This window comes from Protopterus annectens, chromosome 9.part0 (genome assembly GCF_019279795.1).
Source record: "Protopterus annectens isolate FY-2018-M chromosome 9.part0, PAN1.0, whole genome shotgun sequence".
NCBI lineage: Eukaryota > Metazoa > Chordata > Ceratodontiformes > Protopteridae > Protopterus > Protopterus annectens.
In genome coordinates this window covers 1,928,435,947-1,928,455,351 of record NC_056743.1, presented here as the reverse complement: position 1 = coordinate 1,928,455,351, position 19,405 = coordinate 1,928,435,947, and the positions used below count along the sequence as shown (strand labels likewise).

The 19,405-nt window shown below is 39.8% G+C and overlaps 1 protein-coding gene across 2 annotated transcripts in view; it reads left to right on the top strand.

Annotated features, from left to right (window-relative positions):
* Positions 1 to 19,405, top strand: part of STX10 (syntaxin 10) — a 610,467-nt gene that overhangs the window by 9,739 nt on the left and 581,323 nt on the right. Inside the window, exon 2 of one of the 2 annotated variants that reach the window (XM_044084736.1) lies at positions 4,992 to 5,042. The exons of the other annotated variant lie outside the window; for it this stretch is intronic. Coding sequence (XP_043940671.1) covers positions 5,005 to 5,042 — 38 coding nt within the window. The 5' untranslated portion in view covers positions 4,992 to 5,004. The remainder of the gene's footprint in view (positions 1 to 4,991; positions 5,043 to 19,405) is intronic. 2 annotated transcript variants of the gene reach the window in all.

Genomic DNA, 19,405 nt, shown 5'->3' with positions numbered 1-19,405 from the left:
CAGTCACCTATGACTAGAGTGTTGGGTACGTTGTTGTGCCTTATGGGCTGTGGTTGAGTGGCACATTGAGTTTGTGGGCTATGTGTCATTTGGATTGTGTTGGGGGGTTGGAGGTTCCTTGGGTTTCTGCTTTGGAGGTCTCTGTTGCTTGGGCAGATTTTTATTGAGAGCCTCCTTGAATGTAGGTGTGTGTTGTGCTTCTGTGTGTGTGCTTTGGTGGTGTAGGTTTTGAGGGACGATGTGAGGTGTGGTGCAGGTGTTTATCTTCTCTTCTTGACTGTCTAGTCCAGTCTTGGGTGAAGAGAGCTTTGCTTCCAGTTTGGTTATATAAGTGCATCTCTCACAGGTTGTAGTGTTGAGTGGTAGGAGGAGAGGGTTGTCTTGTACATGAGGCAATTGCTGCATTGCCCCAAGATACCCAGATTCATCAGGTAAACAGGAGAAAACACCAGGAGCTGACCCTTAGACATGCCTGAATAGGGGCTTATTTATTAAGTGCTAAAAACTGTTTTCCTCTAGACAAGTGAGGAAAGTTGAGTGCTGTAGTAATTTGTAGCTTATTTAGTGTGTACAATGAGTTCTGAACAAGTGCTGAGCTCAAAGAAACAGATTTGAGTGCTATAACAAAAAAAAATGGCTAGTTCTAAGGGAAAATTTGAAGAGCAGAATTTATGGCGCTGGGAATAGCTTAATCTTAGCTAAGCGGCAATGCATAAAGTGTATATATGTATTTTTTTAATATAATAGTAGCAAATGAGTAAACTGATTTAAACAAATTAACCAATAAAAAGCTAAAAACTGAGTCCTACAGGTATAGGCTACCTATAAATTAACATTTGAGACAGTTTTAAAAAATAAGCTTTATCAAAAACTTTCCTCATAACTAACTTCATTAAATTCTTATTCAGAGAGTCTCTTGGCTTATCTGAAATTAGGTTACCTATTTTTTAATGAGAGAGTTTATTGAGGCAAATTATGTAAACATAGTACTATTAAATATTGAAATAACTGGATCTGAGACTTGAATTTAGAATGCAGCAATAATTTTTGTCGAAACAGACATATTAACAAAATCCTCATATGTATCTTATCTGTGAAATTGATAAGCTAGTCAGAGATCTGAAAACTTGTCAGAATGTAACAATAAAATGCTGTTGTTTCATCTAGTTTTGGATTGCTTCAGTAGTCTTGTAAAAGGCTGATTACATATCGGTTTCTCACGTATGAATCAGTAATATTATTTACTGCATCAGTAATGAAAAGCCATCTCTTACATCACTCAAACTTGCAATATGATATTAAATGTTTGTTGCACTTAACTGGGGATTGGTTATGTATCCGTGTACATAAAGTACAACTCGTCTATTATATATTTCAGTTTTTGTACTAAACAGATTCACACAGTCGAGTGGCTTTATAAACTCTGCAATATATTATTTTTGTCAGTTTTATATTTAATCATTTTGATTATTTAGTTTTTATTTTATTGCATTTTTGCTTTGTTTATTGAGGAAAGGCACATACCAAATCTGGCCAGTCTCAGATCCAACCCAGGACAGAAGTAAACAAAAACCTTACAGAAAGGTACAAAGTTCAGAACATAGCAATAGGTATACTGAACTTAATCCAAGAGTACAAAACAATCTGAAAATTAGCCGGTATAGGTTGATTTACACTAAAGAGTATAATTGCTGAACAAATGATGTATACAGTAAGACAAAAACATGTTTAAAGGCAATGTGTACAAACTGTAAAGTTTTAGATTTCCAGACAAAAATGAAGGATATAGATATAAATGCATGTCGTTAGCTATTTTTGTTTTTTTCAGGAAGGTGTGAAAATTGTTGGCTGATTTCGTTAGAAAAAATAACATTTTGCATGGGGTTTGTTTGGTTAGGTATGCTTTAAGTTGTGGTCTGAAATTAGTGTAGTGAGGTCTTTGATGTAGTTTGGCAGTGATTGGCAGAGTCTGACACAAATTAAGTCATACTTGCAAGGATGGTCCCTGCACCATTCAGTGTGGGAGCTTTCACTTCGTACTCCACCAAAACATAGTATGCTAACTTGGAGGTGTGTGTGTGTGTGTGTGTGTGTGTGTGTGTGTGTGTGTGTGTGTGTGTGTGTGTGTGTCTGCATCTACAGTGGATATAAAAAGTGTACACACCCCTGTTAAAATATCAGGTTTTTGTGATATAAAAAAATGAGAACACAATAAATCATTTCAAAACTTTTCCCACCTTTAATGTGACCTATAACCTGTACAATTCAATTGAAAAGCAAACAAGTCTGTTAGGGGAAAATATAAAAAAAACTTACAATAAGTTGGTTGCATAAGTGTGCACATCCTTAAACTAATACTTTGTTTAAGCACCTTTTTGATTTAATTACAGCTTTCAGTCTTCTTGGGTAAGGAGTCTTTCAACATGGCACATCTTGACTTGGCAATATTTGCCCACTCTTCTTTGCAAAAGCGGTCCCAATCTTGTCAGATTGCGAGGGCATCTCTTGTGCACAACCCGCTTCAGGTCAACCCACAGATTTTCTATTGGATTTAAGTCTGGGCTCTGGCTGGGCCATTCCAAAACTTTAGTTTTCTTCTGGTGAAGCCATTCTTTTGTTGATTTGGATGTATGCTTGGGGTCATTGTTGTGTTGAAAGGTGAAATTCATCTTCAGCTTTCTAGCAGACCCCTGAAAGTTTTGGGCCAAAAGTGACTGGTATTTGGAACTGTTCATAATTCCCTCCACTTTGACTAAAGCTCCAGTTCCAGCTGAAGAAAAGCAACCCCAAAGCTTGATACTGCTACCACCATGCTTCACAGTGAGGATGGTGCTCTTTTGGTGATATGAAGTGTTGTTTTTGTGCCAAATGTACCTTTTGGAGTTGTGGCCAAAAAGTTCAACGTTGGTCTCATCAGATCATAACACATTTTCCCACGTGTTTTTGGGAGACTTGATGTATTGTTTTGCAAATTTTAGCCGGACCTGGATTTTTTTTTTGTGTAACAAAAGGCTTCCATCTTGCAACCCTACCCCATAGGCCAGACATATGGAGAATACGGGAGATTGTTGTCGCATGTAGTACACAACCAGTACTTGCCAGAAATTCCTGCAGCTCCTTCAGTGTTGCTGTAGGTCTCTTGGCAGCCTCCCTGACCAGTTTGCATCTTGTCTTTTCATCAGTTTTGGAGGGACATCCAGTTCTTTGCAGTGTCACTATTGTCCCATATTTTCTCCACTTTTTGATGACTGTCTTCACTGTGTTCCATGGTATATTCAATGCTGTGGAAATTTTTTTGTACCCTTGTCCTGACTGACACCTTTCAGCAATGATATCCCTTTGATGCTTTGTAAGCTCTCTGCGAACCATGGCTTTTGCTGTAGCAGGGCACTGAGTAAATGTCAGGAAAATCCTACTAGGACAGCTGAACTTTTGGGGGGGTTAATCAGAGTCTCTTTAATTGATGGCAGGTGTGTACCCAAGAAGACTACTGTAATTAAATCAAAAGGTGCTTCAACAAAGTAATAGTTTCAGGGTATGCACACTTATGCAACCAGCTTATTGTACGTTTTTTATTTTTTTATATTTTTTCCCCTAACAGATTTGTTTTTTCAATTGAATTGTATAGGTTAGTAGGTCCTATTAAAGGTGGGAAGTGTTTTGAAATAATTTATTGTGGTCTCATTTTTTTATATCACAAAAACCTGGCATTTTAACAGGGGTGTATACACTTTTTGTATCCACTGTATAAATATCTGTCTGTATCTAATCTATGCATATGTATATAAGTAAGTGTGTGTGTGTGTGTGTGTTATATATAGTCAACTCTGGGGACTGCCGATGTTGCTGTTGTCAACTGGATGTGCTCTGACTGAAAGTTAGCAGCCATGTGTGTTAATGCTGAAAATTACAGGTGTAACAAATATTTCAGCATTAGGGGTAGGACTGTGTGTGTGTGTGTGTGTGTGTGTGTGTGTGTGTGTGTGTGTGTGTGTGTGTGTCTGTCTGTCTTAACGGTTAGGTAAGGGGACAATTTTAGTGTTGTGAGTTTGTGTGCGTAATTTGTGTATGTGCATTTAGTGTTTTGTTTTGTTGTGCTGTTGAGAGAAAGGGTTTTTCATAAGGTAGTGTACAGGTTAGGGTTGGCACTCATGGGTTAGATGGAGCAGGTAGTTGTGTCCTAACCCTAACCCTGTCTCTAACTCTTAACCCTAACCTTACGCATTTATCTTATAAAATCTTTTTTCTTAACATCATTACAGTAAACTGTCAGTTATCCGGAACTTAGACAATCGACACTGTCACAAAAGGAAATATTGTCAGCCTAGCTGTCTGGAATTTTGTAAATTGTCATTTGTGAATATTAATGTGATTTATATAGAAGTGTGTCAGAGGGAGATGCTGCCAGCGCAGCTGTCTGGAATTTTGTAAATGGTTGTGTCATTTGTGAATATCCACATGATTCATATAGGTTCATAGGTTAGTACTAAGCTAACTGCCCTTGTGAGCCATTTTAAGCCTAGCCAATTATTCCTTGTGGGACTTGAACCCTGCACCTTTTGTTTGTAAGGCAAACACCTTAACCGTTTGGCCACCATATGCTTGTGTTAACATATGCTTGTGTTACAACTATATTAGAACTGTATGTCATATAAGATGGTTTGTACAGACGTGTGCTGAAGAGATATGTTGTACAGTAATCAGTTTAGAGATGTGTCCACAGTGTACTCTACTGGAAGAGAACAGAAATGTATATATTGTAACAGTGGGAACTGGCACATAGAAGGTTAACTTGCAAAACTTCAGAAAAATAGTTGAAATTAAATTGTTTTATAACTGTGCCATAAAAGATGGTTTCAGTGAAACAGGAGACAATGCCTAGAACTAGAAGTTTTTTGTTTTGTCTTTTAAGTGTGGAGGAATGTAAATTATTTTACAACTTCCACCATTTGCCGTAGAACTAAGAGAAGTCCTTGTTTATGTATTTTCAGAGAGAGATGCTAAATGCTACCAGCTGCAGTGTGGCCTGGGATAGTCAGATGGTAAGAAATTATGTCCTGCTGCAAGTATCCTAGCAGCAATATTTCAGATATTAATTTAAAAACTCTCCGAGAGAGACAATGTGCATTTTTGTATTTTGTCTTTGACCTAACAGGAACATACACTCACCACATCTGCCTGCTCTATAAGTAAGTTAACTAGGGTACAGTAAATTCTCTTAGATTCAAACTGGAATATAGTGAAGTATAGCTTAGATGTTTTCCTTATTTGAGACAGTTATGCAGTGTTTTAAATATTTCCTGTGGTTTTGAACTCTCATGTAACTGTGATTATTTACTGAGTATTTTCTTGTTCTTTTGTTATTTATTATTAAATATATTTAAACCTTTCATTGCTGCTGATTTATTTGTGAGACATATTTAAGTTCTGGGAGTACTTGCATATTTATTTATTTGGTGACACTGTGTGGCCCACTCCTAATAGCCTTGCTCTTGGTCAAACTGTCATTTGGATTTATAGTAACATTACACAGTAAGATTGGACACCCTTTGTTAAGAGCCTTAAAGTAGCTGATAGAGTTGACTGATGGCAGTAATAACTACATTATAGTCTGGGCAAAAGGGGGCAAAGCTAATGAACCTGTGCCAGCCTTTTCCGTGTGTGTGTGTTTATGTATAAATCAAAGCTCAAAGAGTGTGTGTGTCAGCTACTTGGGCAGGGACACGAAGCACTGGTTGGACAGAGATGGTGCTGGAGGTCTTTGCTTGGTCACTCAGCTGAGATCTCAACTCAATAGCTATGCCAGTGGGGAGTCTTATTCGGGATCTGGAGAAATAGAGAGAAACCAGGCCCAGACTGACTGGTGTCTGTGTGCTGTTGAGGGAAATTGCACTTTACTGTATGCGTGCTTGTCTTCCTCCCAGTGTGTACATCCTTCACTGTTGCCTGTGGTGAGGATTGAGGCTCCTTGGTTACTGGGCCAGTGGTGGGGCATCACAGGCACTCTCAAGCATCTGGCAAAAAAAAAAAAAAAATCGAACAAATACAGTACAATTTTCATGTGTTGCAATTTGTTTTCCCCTGCAGAAACATGCCTTACAGTTTTAGAGTTTTAAAAAGGAAGACCAGAATAAATTCCCTCTGTCCCCGACTTGAGAGCAAGTCAAACCAAATAGTTTAGGGTACAGTATTAGTCAGGCCGGTTTTTAATAGTAACTCTCAAGCAACCAGAAACGACAGTTATTCGGCATCTACCAATCCCCATGGGTGCCAGAGAGTTTACTGTACAGTTTACACAGTTCTGTGCTGTGATTATTTTTTTTTCTGTTTTCAGTCACCTTTTTTTGTATTTTTCAAAGGACTGGAAAATGAAAATATTTTGTTTCCCTTTTTCAGTCGTTTGACATTCAGGTTTTCTAGTGTTCGATTTTAAGGATAGTTGACCTGTAGTTGTTGACTGAGTGTCTGTGTTTCTTCATTTCAAACATTGAGAGTACACACTGTGTATGTATGTATATGTGTGTATGTATGTATGTATGTATGTATATATATATATATATATATATATATATATATATATATATATATATATATATATACACACACTTTTCCCCTGGAAAGCCAAATATGACCCTTATCTTTGAGAAGCTGTGATTAAAGGGGTTAGTATGTTAAGTTGCAAGTTATGCATAGCTACAGAGGCCCAGAACCCTTGCAAAAACAGGAAAGTTTATTCCGAACATGTTTATGTAATTGACAACAGTGCGATGATTTTATCGCTATAAGCCACTGTCAACAAAGTTATTGTGTTGCAGTTTCTAGGCTGTTGTGCAACTGTGGAATTGTGTGTGTGGAGTGTGTGGAGTGTGTGTGTGTGTATAGATATATATATATATATATATATATATATATATATATATATATATATATATATATATATATATATATATATATAAAATGTGTGTGTGTTGCAGTTTCCAGGCTGTTGTGCAACTGTGGAATTGTGTGTGTATGTGTGTGTGTGTGTGTGTGTGTGTGTGTGTGTGTGTGTATGTGTGTGTGTGTGTGTATGTGTGTGTGTGTGTATGTGTGTGTGTGTGTGTGTGTGTGTGTGTGTGTGTGTGTGTGTGTGTGTGTGTGTGTGTGTGTATGTGTGTGTGTGTGTATGTGTGTGTGTGTGTATGTGTGTGTGTGTGTGTGTGTGTGTGTGTGTGTGTGTGTGTGTGTGTGTGTGTGTGTGTGTGTGTGTATGTGTGTATATATATATATATATATATATATATATATATATATATATATATGTATCTGTATATATATATATATATATATATATATATATATATATATATATATATATATATATATGTATGTGTGTGTGTGTAATATATATATATATATATATATATATATATACACACACACATTAAAGTGAAAGTGCACTAGATTGAAAGTGCACTTTCATAAAAACCGTTCTCCGAACCAGAACAAAACAATACTGTGCTCCCCACACCCCCCCCTACTTAAATATAGTAACTCCAAGATCGAACTACAGTGGGGAAAAGGATATTCCTTATCCCCACTGTAATGCGCTTCAGAGAACTGGCTTTTGCGAAAGTGCACTTTCGAAATAGTGCACTTTAAATGGGTTCGATCTTCTGGTTGTCGAGAAAGTGAGTTTGTGTGTGTGTGTATATGTATGTATGCATGCATGTGTAATATATATATATATATATATATATATATATATATATATATATATATATATATATAGTGTAGTGTACACACACACACATATATATGTGTGTGTTTTTTGGAGTGTTTTTTTTTTTTTTTGCGACAAACACTCCAAAAAACTTACACAAATAAAACAGTACGCACCCCCCACTTTAGTATTCTCACTACAAGATTGCACTACAGTGGGGAAAAGGGAATATTCTCTTATCTCCTCTGTACCACGATCTAAGCAACAATTTGCTTAATTGTACAATCAGTGATACATGTTAATGTACAACTAAATCAATGTTATTTCTTTTTTATTTATTTATTTTTTGTGAAAGTGAATTTGCTCACTTATGTATCACTTAAATGTGCTTTCGATGTTCAGACTAGGACCCATGTTTATGTGTGTGTATGTGTATATAATATAATATATATATATATATATATATATATATATATATATATATATATATATATATGTATACACACACATTAATATATATATATATATATATATATATATATATATATATATATATATATATATATTAATGTTTGTGTATATGTGTACATAAATATACAATATATATATATATGCATATGTCTGCAAAGTTTAGGGGTGTGGGGAGTGCAGAAGGCTTTCCCTCCCAAAAAAAAGTTTATAGTAATATTTGCTGAATTGTTTTGCCATTTTGTCCATTGGATTAAAAATTGATCGGCAAGCATGAATTTGCAACACCATATCTTTAAACTTTCACCTTCTGGAGATGTTGCCTTTTCCACTGTTAAGCAGCAGCGTGGTTTTACTTTAGTTACTTTAAACTGCTGAAGAAAGAATTATTGAATGCATGGTTTAATGACTGATGTGAGGCATGTTTTGAATTTGACATTTGTGTAGTATATAGCCAGAACAGATTTTGGTAGCAGGAAGTTTTACATACTAGTAAAATCAGAAGCTGTACCGATTGGCTGCACATTAATTTACCCTGTTAAATCCATTTGCATTGTCCTGCTTTACATGACTTGCTTCACAAATGCGCTGCCTGTATCCATTAACAGTACGTATTTCTGTGTGCAGTCACACAGGTGTGGAAACGCTGAGTATCACTTGACCAGCATTATACCAGTTGTATTAGTTGATTAGTATTACTGTTTTAATTATTACCCTTTCAAAGTTAAAGGAAGTAGCAAAAAGTTGCTGTGTTTAAAACAGCATAGGTAAAGCTAGTGGGGACTTCAGAGCCAGAACATCTAAATGTCTTCAGCTAGGTAAAGAACTTGTGCTGTGAGTCAGCTGAACAGCTGTTTTCTAAGAAGCCCGATCTCTTGCTCAGTCCCAGATTTTATAATGAAAAGTTCATCGCATCTTAAAAGAGACTTTCTGACATGGACACTAGTGGGTGATTCAGGTTCCTGTAACACTTTCTTTCTTTCTGCGGCCCAGTAAGTCTGATGCAGAATGTCTTAACTGTGCACTTTGATAGCTTTTATCTAGTCCTCCATTTATTCTTGGTGGTTGGTGTAGTTCATCCAGTCGATCCCTTTTCTAGGTTTTTTGTAATTGCTTTTTTACATGCTTGTAGCAAACCTTTCTAAGTGTGAGATTAGTTTATTTTCTGATAAAACATAAAGAACATGTTGCATTATTGATTGAACTGATGTGTAGTAATGAGGGAAATGTGATCTATTTTACTGAAGGTCTTTCACATCTATAATTTTGACTTGCAAATCTGAGGATATTATGAGAAGTTTGAACATTTTAGGTTGAAAGTAGTCATCAAAATTGGATATTTATTTATCTTTTATTGACTGGGTTAGTCCTGCTTTACCAGTGGCATCTTTTTGGGGAGCCCAGAGTTGGTGTTCGTCCTGACTTTTGGAAATTTGGCAAGGGCACCTGAGAACTTCCCCCGTTTTTTTTCGATAAATGCTGTGGGATCTTTAACATCCATGTAAGCTACCACCAACTCAACCAGATGAGACCTCTGTTTAACTTCTCATCCGAAGGACTGCATAGTCAGGAGTGCAGCATCCCCCCTCATGCCACACCGCAATGTCGGTAATCGAATCAGCTGGAGTGGGAATAGAACTGACAGCCTTCTGGTTTACCAATACCAAATGTGAGTGTGCTACTTATAATGCCACTGACACTGCATATCCTAAGAAATGTTAAGCTGGAAATTCTGCAGGTCAAGGAATTTATTTCCTTTGGTTTTTGATACTAACTCCGGTCAGGAAAATAAGTTGTGTTTTGAGCTGATTGAGGCAGAGGATAGTCCTAAGTCTAGCACTGTTCTCCTGGTTGCGCACTTTGGTTTGAGTATACTTCAGTCTTTGTGAGGATTCAGTAGTTAACTTTCAGAAAATGCCCTTTGTCTGTGGTGGTTTGATTCATGTTATTGACATTACGTAGCTTAATGTGATGTTAGGTCAGACATGTTTACTTCAGAGATCAACCAGTCAGCTGTTTTATATGACATTTATAAGAGTCCAATAATCATTAACACTAAACGCCAAGAAATGCATATCCACCCTTGGTAGCATCATATTGACAACACAAACTTTTTTTTTTTTTTTTTATTTAGAGTTGACCTAGTAGTCAGGGACTTGGGGACACACACACACAGTAATCTAGCCTTTGACCATCACATGTCTACAGTGGTGAGGAAATCCTTGTGTGTTGCACAACTTGTAAACAAAATTTGGCGTCTAGGTCCAAGGAAGTCATTGTTCCACTGTATTTGGCATTCATCAGACCTGTCTTGAGTACAGTGGCCCCCTTTGTAGTGTACCTAACCAGGCATATCTATCAAATGGAAAGTCCACAGAGGTTCCTCACTAAAAGAATACAGGGCATAAGTTAAATGTTTATGCAGACCGCCTCAGGGCTCTATCCCTGTATTCTGACCCCTACAGATCAGGGGGATCTATGCCTGGCATACAAAGGCATTGTCAACGGCACCAGAATTACCCTTTCTAAAGACTTAAACCTTGCCTGTGGTATAAATAGGACCTGTTGGAGAGACAGGTATGTATCCCAGCAACAGGCTCCCCATCCATGTGAAAGAGTTCCTCCCTAATCAAATTCAAGTGTAATTTGGACCGTTGGATGGAGAACAAAAAATTCATCCCTGGCTTGGCATCTATGTCTCTAATGGACACAGTCAACCTGTAAATGGTTCATCTCCCAGGTACCTGCTTGTAAATGTTTCATCTCCCAAGCTCCTGCTTAAACGTATAAAGGGTACCAGAACTTGTCAGACATTTGGGATGCATGGCTAGGCTTAAAAAGCCCTTGTGGTCATTAGCCTAGTAAACAGCTATGAACCTAAGCACAAGTATACAAATTAATAACTATTGAATCGAAACCGCCAGTTTTAGAATTGTACATAAAACTTTATGTAACATTGTTATACCTTCAGAGAGAGCAGTATGTGTTAAAAGCTACTTTATTACAGTACTTTACGATTTTTAGCTGACTGACCGAGCAGATAAGTAATATAGAAGTGCAGTGCTTATTACACCATATTGCTCTGTAAGTAATTGGGGTAAAATAGTAGTTCAGTGTCATAGCTCCAAGTCCAGAGACGAGGCAGATATTAAACGCTGGAACTCTACTGCTCCCATCAATATATACGTGCAGAACTACTGCCAGAATCTTCTTAAGTTGACAGGCCAGATGGTGAAGTGTCTTTTCTAACCCTTTGAGATATTCTTATATGTGGACCTTGGCGGAAGGATACTGAGGTGTATTTTTTTTAATAACCCTTTAAAATTTTCTACATGGTAGAACTTGTTCATGGCTCACTGGCACAACAGACTCTTGTGTTTTGTAGGAGGCTGTCTGATGTAACATCAGGGAAGAGTTAAGGGCCGGAGGCACATTCTTCCCACTGGACATCATCCAGTCATGGCCCAATGCTTTAGACTTATTTTTTGGATGTGTCCATGTCTGTAGACAGTTAAGGGCCGGAGGCACATTCTTCCCACTGGACATCCAGTCATGGCCCAATGCTTTAGACTTATTTTTTGGATGTGTCCATGTCTGTAGACATTGAAGGTTTAAGCCTCAGCTACTCAGAATGGCTTCTGTAAGAAATTTCTAAATGTGTTCCTTGAACTCAATATGAAATTGCATCAGTCTGTGAGCATGGTGTGAAACTGGGCTAATCCTGGAGTCCATTCTGGGCCTTCATCAGTGAAATATGTTAAGATATACTCCAAGTTCTTTATTGAATGAGCTGTCCATTGTACTTTTGTCTTGGAAGTTTTTCAGTTAGTCTCTCTCAGACTTTTTCATCAAGTCCAGTCTGGTTCTGATATGTCTGCCCAAGAATAATTCTGTACTGTATGTATTTATGCTGTAGTAAGCAGCGGTAGTGCAGTGGTAGTGTTGCCTCACAGCAAGAGGTTCTCTTGTTCGATTCTTGGCTGGAGTGCCTTCTGTGTGGAGTTTGCATGTCCTCCCCGCGGTCGAGTGGCGTTCGAAAGACATGCGTGAATGGGCATTCCTTTGCTGAAGTTTGGGCGTCGGGCTGGCAACCCGGCACCATAAAATGTACTGCCAATCATTAGCGGACCGGAGTTCCGCTGTGGCGACCCCTAACCGGGAAAAGCCGAAAAGACAAACAAACATGCATTTATGCTGCAGTACAATTTGAAGGTGTTCTGGATGCCATGTATGTGAGTGGAATAAATTTATTTAATTTTGCTTCACAAGATAACTTTCTTCTTCTTTCATAAACTGGTTCCATTGTTAATGATGGTATATTTAGGTGCTCCATCATTTGTGAAAAGTCTTTGTAGACAGCTAATGATAACCTTACATAGTTACAGGTTTATACACCACTTCTAACCATTTAAATAAACATCCACCACACTACAGTTGAGTCTATCATTCATAAGTGGTGCTAAGAAATTTGGAAGACAGGCTTGTACGCAAAACGCTAGTGATTTGGACTGTGTTATCAGTAGTTTGTGATGGGGGGGCTTTTCCCCAGAAGGTCAAATTGGTGGTGCACCAACGTTTTTACATTTTCTTATGATGGTGTATGTAGATAGTGAGAGTGCAAGGCATTCAGAGGGTACCTGCTTCCCTGCATAGAAAAGTGTGTGTGTGTGTGTGTGTGTGTGTGTGTGTGTGTGTGTGTGTGTGTGTGTGTGTGTGTGCATCCCATTTTTGAATGCTGTTAACATTCATATGTTGTCTCTCCTTTGTACTTGGAATTGTGTAAGGTGATCAAAAAGTAACTCAACAATTTGTCAGGGAGTTGATTTAAATGTGTGTAACCTTACCCAATATCCACTTGAAGATACCAAAGGGTGTTATAGTGGTTGTCTAGTCAGTTTCTTTTTCTGTTGACTTGCAGTGCAAGCATTATGCAGTTTTTTTTTTAGTTTTTTTTCCCCATCTAGCTTTCACCACTAGATTGCTGTTCTATTATTCAATGCTTTTAAAATTCAAGGGGTACATTTTTAGATCTCTACTATAGCTTTTCTCAGTTTCCATGGGACTATTACCATGCCATAAGACACAGCCTATTTTAAAGTTAAAGCATTGAGTTCAAAAGTCCCATTGACCACAAAATTATAATTTAATACAATAAATTACATTAATCAACTCATAACATGAGAGATGTGTAAATCACTGTGTAATTATTTATACTTTTAAAATTGCTGCAACAATATTAATGTTGTTAAACCTTAGCCGCTGATTATCCACCAGGTCTAAATGAGCATATTACAGTAATGCTTATTGTCAAGGAAAAGGCAGATTTAGTTTCAAATATTTATATATTCATGAGCAGAGAATTCTTGCTGCCAGTATTGGCTGGACTAGAACCAATGACTGATTGATATGGTGTATTTAAACTTGATTTTTGAACATTTCTTTGTTCTGAAGAAGTCATACTTGTTGATGAAAGCGCTTAACAAAATTGTTTTATTATTTTATATTCATTAAATATTATTGTGGGCTCGCAACCTTGGTGCTCCTTTTTTATTATTTAGTTTTATTCAGAGCACTATTTGTACTACTTATTTGGACTCTGTTAATCATAATCTGACAGTATAATAGTCCATCCTCAAATCTGTGCTTGAGACAATGCAAATAAATGCAGCTGTGCAGTGAAATGCATGCACAGAAGTGCAGTACATATTCCACAAAGTGTCTGAGCACTAACTAAATAGTACAGTCTCACAAGAATATAAAATGTAAACTCTCCATATAAAGCAGCCCTCTCACTTCTACATCACCACACCCTACAGCAGAAAATTGACAAATGCCAAAGATGGCTAATTAGACATTATTTGCAGTTGTACTGTGTTAGAATCCTAAAACGAAGGAAAAGAATATACAGGAAAGTAGGAAAAGGGGGAAGAGCAAGCAGATGGTTACTCAAAGGGCTAACATAATAGGAGTGTGCAAGGTAGGGAGGAACAACAGCAACTTTTTTTTGGGAATTGGGATTTTTTTTTTCTTTGACAGACTGGAAGAGTTGGAAATGAAGGTAAAAGAGGGTTAGGAAAGGAGGGATAGAATGTGGTCAGGGGCAGTATGCAGTGGCAAACAAACCCTGGACAGCACAGACAAATTGGGTGGAAGAGTGCACAGTGGGATAAGGAGACATATATGAGTGGAGAGAGACAGACACAGGATAGAATGATGATGTGGAGGGTGAGTGTTGATGTATCAAACTTGGTACATATGGCTAGCACTAGGGTGGGATGTAGGTACCCGACTTACCTGCTGTCCTGGTCTAGAGGGACATTTCGAGGATCCAACCCCACAAGATGGATCAGGTTGTCCAAGGTATGGGGCATGTCCTTTCCTGCTGGCCCAGTAGTAGCGGTGGCCAGTTGAGCGAATCTGTAATGTCTTCCTGGAGGGAGTCCACCCTGGTCATTTATCTGCTTACTGTTCTCTCCATTGCAACCTCAGCCACCTGCTTTAGCTGAGGCTTGGCTGCTTCAGGCTACCTACTGGTTAGGGGCCAGAGCCCCCAAATCCCCAGACAAGGTACTGCCAACCTCACAACCCAGCAGGAATAGCAGGTGTGGGATGTGGTGAGGTGCCTGCAGATCAGATTTATTTTTCTGAACTGCAGTGAGAAGACAAAATAGGAAGGTAGTCGGATATAAGTTTGCCCTAACAGTGGATTAACTTTAACATACCAGATTTAAGTATTTTTTCTCTGTTTTTTTGCTCCGACTGCCTTTTCCCGCCTAAAAAGCGAATTTCTAACTGATCTGTGCTTTAAAAGGTACATTGCATTTGCCTTCTGCCTTTTACACTTGTTTTATATCAATTTAAGTCGTTTTTGTATTGTATAACTGTTGCAGGCTACACACTAAAGTGCGCTAGCCTGTTTATAGCATTTACAGTGTTTTCTGTGTGTTTTTCTGCTGTTTCCTGAAAAAAAAAAAAAAACAAAACAAAAAAAAATTTTCTTTTCCCGCCTTTGCTGAACTAGATTAGTCCGGATTTCAGGTTTTGGAATTCCGAACTGTGGTATAGTTTCCTGTGTTGCCCATATCCTTACTTGGATAGGAGGAAGCTTCTCTGTTCACCAGTGAGAGTGGGGAGCTTTGAGCAGCCTATCTGTCCCTGGAGGAGTGGTCTCAGCCCTGAAACTAGTAGCTTATTGGCTGTTTTGGGTCAATTCCTATCTGTTTCAGTTTCCCTGCTTTAAAACCCGCATTTGCGTGGTTTTGCGTGATTTTGCGCATAGTGCAGCGACGCTTAAACGGGTTTAAACTATTCCCGGCTCCACAAAGTCTGCTCTTCACTTTTTCCCTTAGAACTGTTCCAAATCTCAAATTAAGCTCTCTATTTTCATTCTAAAGCCCTGCAGTTGCTCGTATAAATAATCTTATAAGTAAGCACTAATAAACTAAAGCATTACACCCTCTTATACTCCCTTTAAATACTTGGCTCCCTATTGGTCCTTTTTGATCAGTCAAAAAGTAGTTCCTTATACTATTCTGGCATGTCCAAAAGTCCGTTTCGGGTTTACTCTCCACTCCAGCTGGTGAATCTGGGAATCTTGAGGCAATGTTACAACTGCCTTATGTACACAGACCACCCTTTCCTCCTCCCATCAAGCTGAAATATATGTGAGAGATGCAACTATATAGCCAAACTGGAGGCTGAGCTCTCTCATCCCAGTACTGGCGCAGTCAGGAGGAGAAGGTAACCACACACACACACACACACACACACACACACACACACCTATCGCAACAGCAAACCAAACACATACACACAAAAACATACTCGGAGGCTCTAAATAAAAATCTGCCCAAGCAGCAGAGACCTCCAAAGCAGACATCCAGGCAACCACTACCCCACAACAATACCCACGTACCACATAGTTCACAAAGTCAGTGTGCCACACAGTCACAGCCCTTAAGGCTAAACAACACACCTAATACACTTGTAATAGGTGACGCTATTGTCGGACACACTGACGTCCCACTCCCCAGGCTGAACAAGAAGGTCACTGTAAGCTGCCTGTCTGGTGCCAGGATCCGCCACATAACACAAGCACTCAGGTCACTCCAAAGCAAGTACAAATATGACTCTGTCATTGTCCATGCTGGTGTGAATGACCTGAGACGTACCTCCCTGGACTACATGAAAAGAGACATAGAGGAGCTCTCTGATCATGTAGCCCAGGCCGGTATGACCCTGACCTTGAGTAGCATCTTACCCTCACCAAGAATGATGCCACAGTGTAAAGACAAAATGATCAATTTTAACAATTGGCTAAAGGTTTGGTGTCATTCAAAGGGGATCCAGTGTCTGTCAGCCTGGGATGACATGCTCGACAAGCCACGTTGCTTCGCTAGGGACGGCTTGCATCTGTCACCCCTGGGCTTTCGAATACTGGCTAAGGCTCTTGCCACTCCCATAGTGCCTTTTTTAGGCAAGGCTCAAAAGACAAACCCACCTCCATAGACAACACAAGGAAAAAGAAACTAAGGGTAATGCTGCTCAACGCCAGAAGTCTAAACCTCAAGATGCATGCACTCGAGGCTCTCCTCAGTATGGAGAATATCGATATCTGTGCAGTAACAAAAACCTGGTTCAAAGCTCCCGAGAGCACCCCAGCACTACCAGGTTATACCTCATACCATGCTTTTCGGCCCCAAAACTCGGACCGAACCACAAAAGGAGGGGGAGTATCCATATTCATCAAAGATACCCACACCTCCAGGTTAGTGGCACTGCACGAAGCATCGGAGACCATCCATGTGCAACTAACAGTGGGTAAAACTACCTTTCAGTTTGTAGCCTGCTATAGACCAGCCTCCCAAACTCAGGAACCCCACTCTGCTTTCCTGAGAACACTGGAGAGTATGAAGGTCTCTCCAAACACCATTATATTGGGTGACTTCAACTACCCAAACATAGACTGGGAGCACTACTCAAGCCCCAACACCCTCGCCCAACGGTTCCTAGAATTTATAAACTTAAATGCTATGGAACAACTGGTCACCACTCCCACAAGAGGGGAAAACATATTGGACCTGATCATCACCAACATGGGGACTCTATGTTCCATACCAGAGGTATACCCCTCATTGGTAAGATCTGACCATAAATTAATCTCACTGGACATCCATATCCCGTCCCCACCCCCAGCCAAGGAAACCACAGTGAAGAACTTCTCGAAAGCAAACTTCACACTTCTCAAAACCGAAGTGGAATCCTTCAAAGCCCCCAGGCCAGTGGAAAATATGGCCCAAACCGCAGAATCCTTTACAAACGCATTCTATAGACACCTACAGGAATGCATGGATCATGCTATCCCAAATAAAACCAAGACTCACTCCTCCAAAGGCAGGAGACCTGTCTGGTGGACCCCAGCCATAAATAAGCTATACAACAGAAGGAGGAAGCTACTACATGATAGAGCAAAATCCCAAAAAGGGAAGGCATCTCTGATCAGTACTAGCAAGAAACTACGATCCCTCATAAAATCATCTAAGGCCAGCTTCGAAAGAAAAATTGCACAAGACGCTAAAGATAATCACAAGGCCTTCTTTAGTTATGCCAGGAACCTGGGTGGGAACTCCCAGATATGCTCTGAGTTGGTGCAAAATGACAAAAAATACACTGAACCCACAGACATTGCCAACATCCTGGCAGACAGGTTCAGTGCAAACCCCCCCCCCCCCAAAAGAGCAAATGTCTGTCCCAACAGAGTGTAGCCTCCCTGACATCACAGATGCACAGGTGAGAGCTGCCCTCTCCAAAGCAAAAAACACAGCATCAGTGGGACCGGACGGTGTCTCGGGCTGCATCTTACACGAGCTCCAAGAAGAACTGAACCCTCACATAAAGTCACTGTTCAATCTCAGCCTTATTACAGGATATGTACCCAAGGAATGGCGTACAGCAACAGTGGTCCCACTCCACAAAGGTGGTGCCACAACGGATTATAAGCCTGACTAGCCTGGTCTGCAAAGCTATGGAGCGTATCATCATGGAACTCATAAACACAGACATTGGGAACCTCCAAACCCTGGATCCTACCCAATTCGGCTTTAAGGGCAGATCTTGCCTCTTGAACCTGGTTGACTTCTTTGAAACAGTCACCAAGGCCATAGATGAAGGGAAGGTAGTCCACACAGCCTACCTGGACCTCGCAAAAGCCTTCGACACAATACCCCACTCGGGCATCATAAATAAGCTCACCAGCTTAAATATCAACCCCTATGTCACAAGATGGGTTGCAAACTGGCTCTGGGATAGAACCCACATGGTCAGAATTGCAGGTGCCATGTCAGACTCTAAACCAGTTACAAGTGGCATCCCACAAGGCTCAGTCCTGGGACCTCTCTTGTTCGGTATATATTTCTCTGAGGTACAGGCTAACACGGGAGGACCATGGCTGACCAAGTTCGCAGATGACTGCAAACTGGGTGCCATAATCGACTTGCCGACTGACACAAGCATCCTCCAAAAGGGTCTCACAGAGACTGATAACTGGTGCCAGATCCATGGCCTAAAGCTAAATGCCAAAAAGTGCATAGTCATCCCCTTTGGGAAAAACAAAGTGCCCACAAATTACCATATAGGTGGTAATCCAAGTACGAAGAAGTAATTAGGGATTTGGGGACCCAAGTAGATAGCAATCTCTCCTTTGACAATCACATTGCCAAAGTGGTTAGAAAGACCTTCTATATAGCCTACCTTATCACGAAAGGGTTCACATCTAGATCAAGAGAGGTCATTGTGCCCCTCTACTCATCAGGCCCATAAGTGAATACAATGCCCCATTCGGGATGTACCTTACCTGACACCTGCAGCAACTGGAAAGACCCCAAAAGTACCTCACCAAGAGGATCAAGGGACTCAAACAGATGCCCTACGCAGTTAGGCTAAAGAAACTCCAGCTCTACTCAGTTGCTTACCGCCTACTCGGAGGCGATCTGTGCCTGACGTATAAAGTCATGTCCAACCCAGAATTAATGGACATGCTCCACCTCAGGAAATCCAAATCCCTTAGAGCTACACGCTCCAGGGACTTAAACCTCAGCACAGACATAAATAGGACATGCTGGAGGGACAGATTCATATCCCAGAGGCTCCCCTCACTCTGGAACAAAATCCCAATCCATGTTAGGCAGAGCCCCTCACTGACCCTCTTCAAGAGAAATCTTGACGAGTGGATGGGAG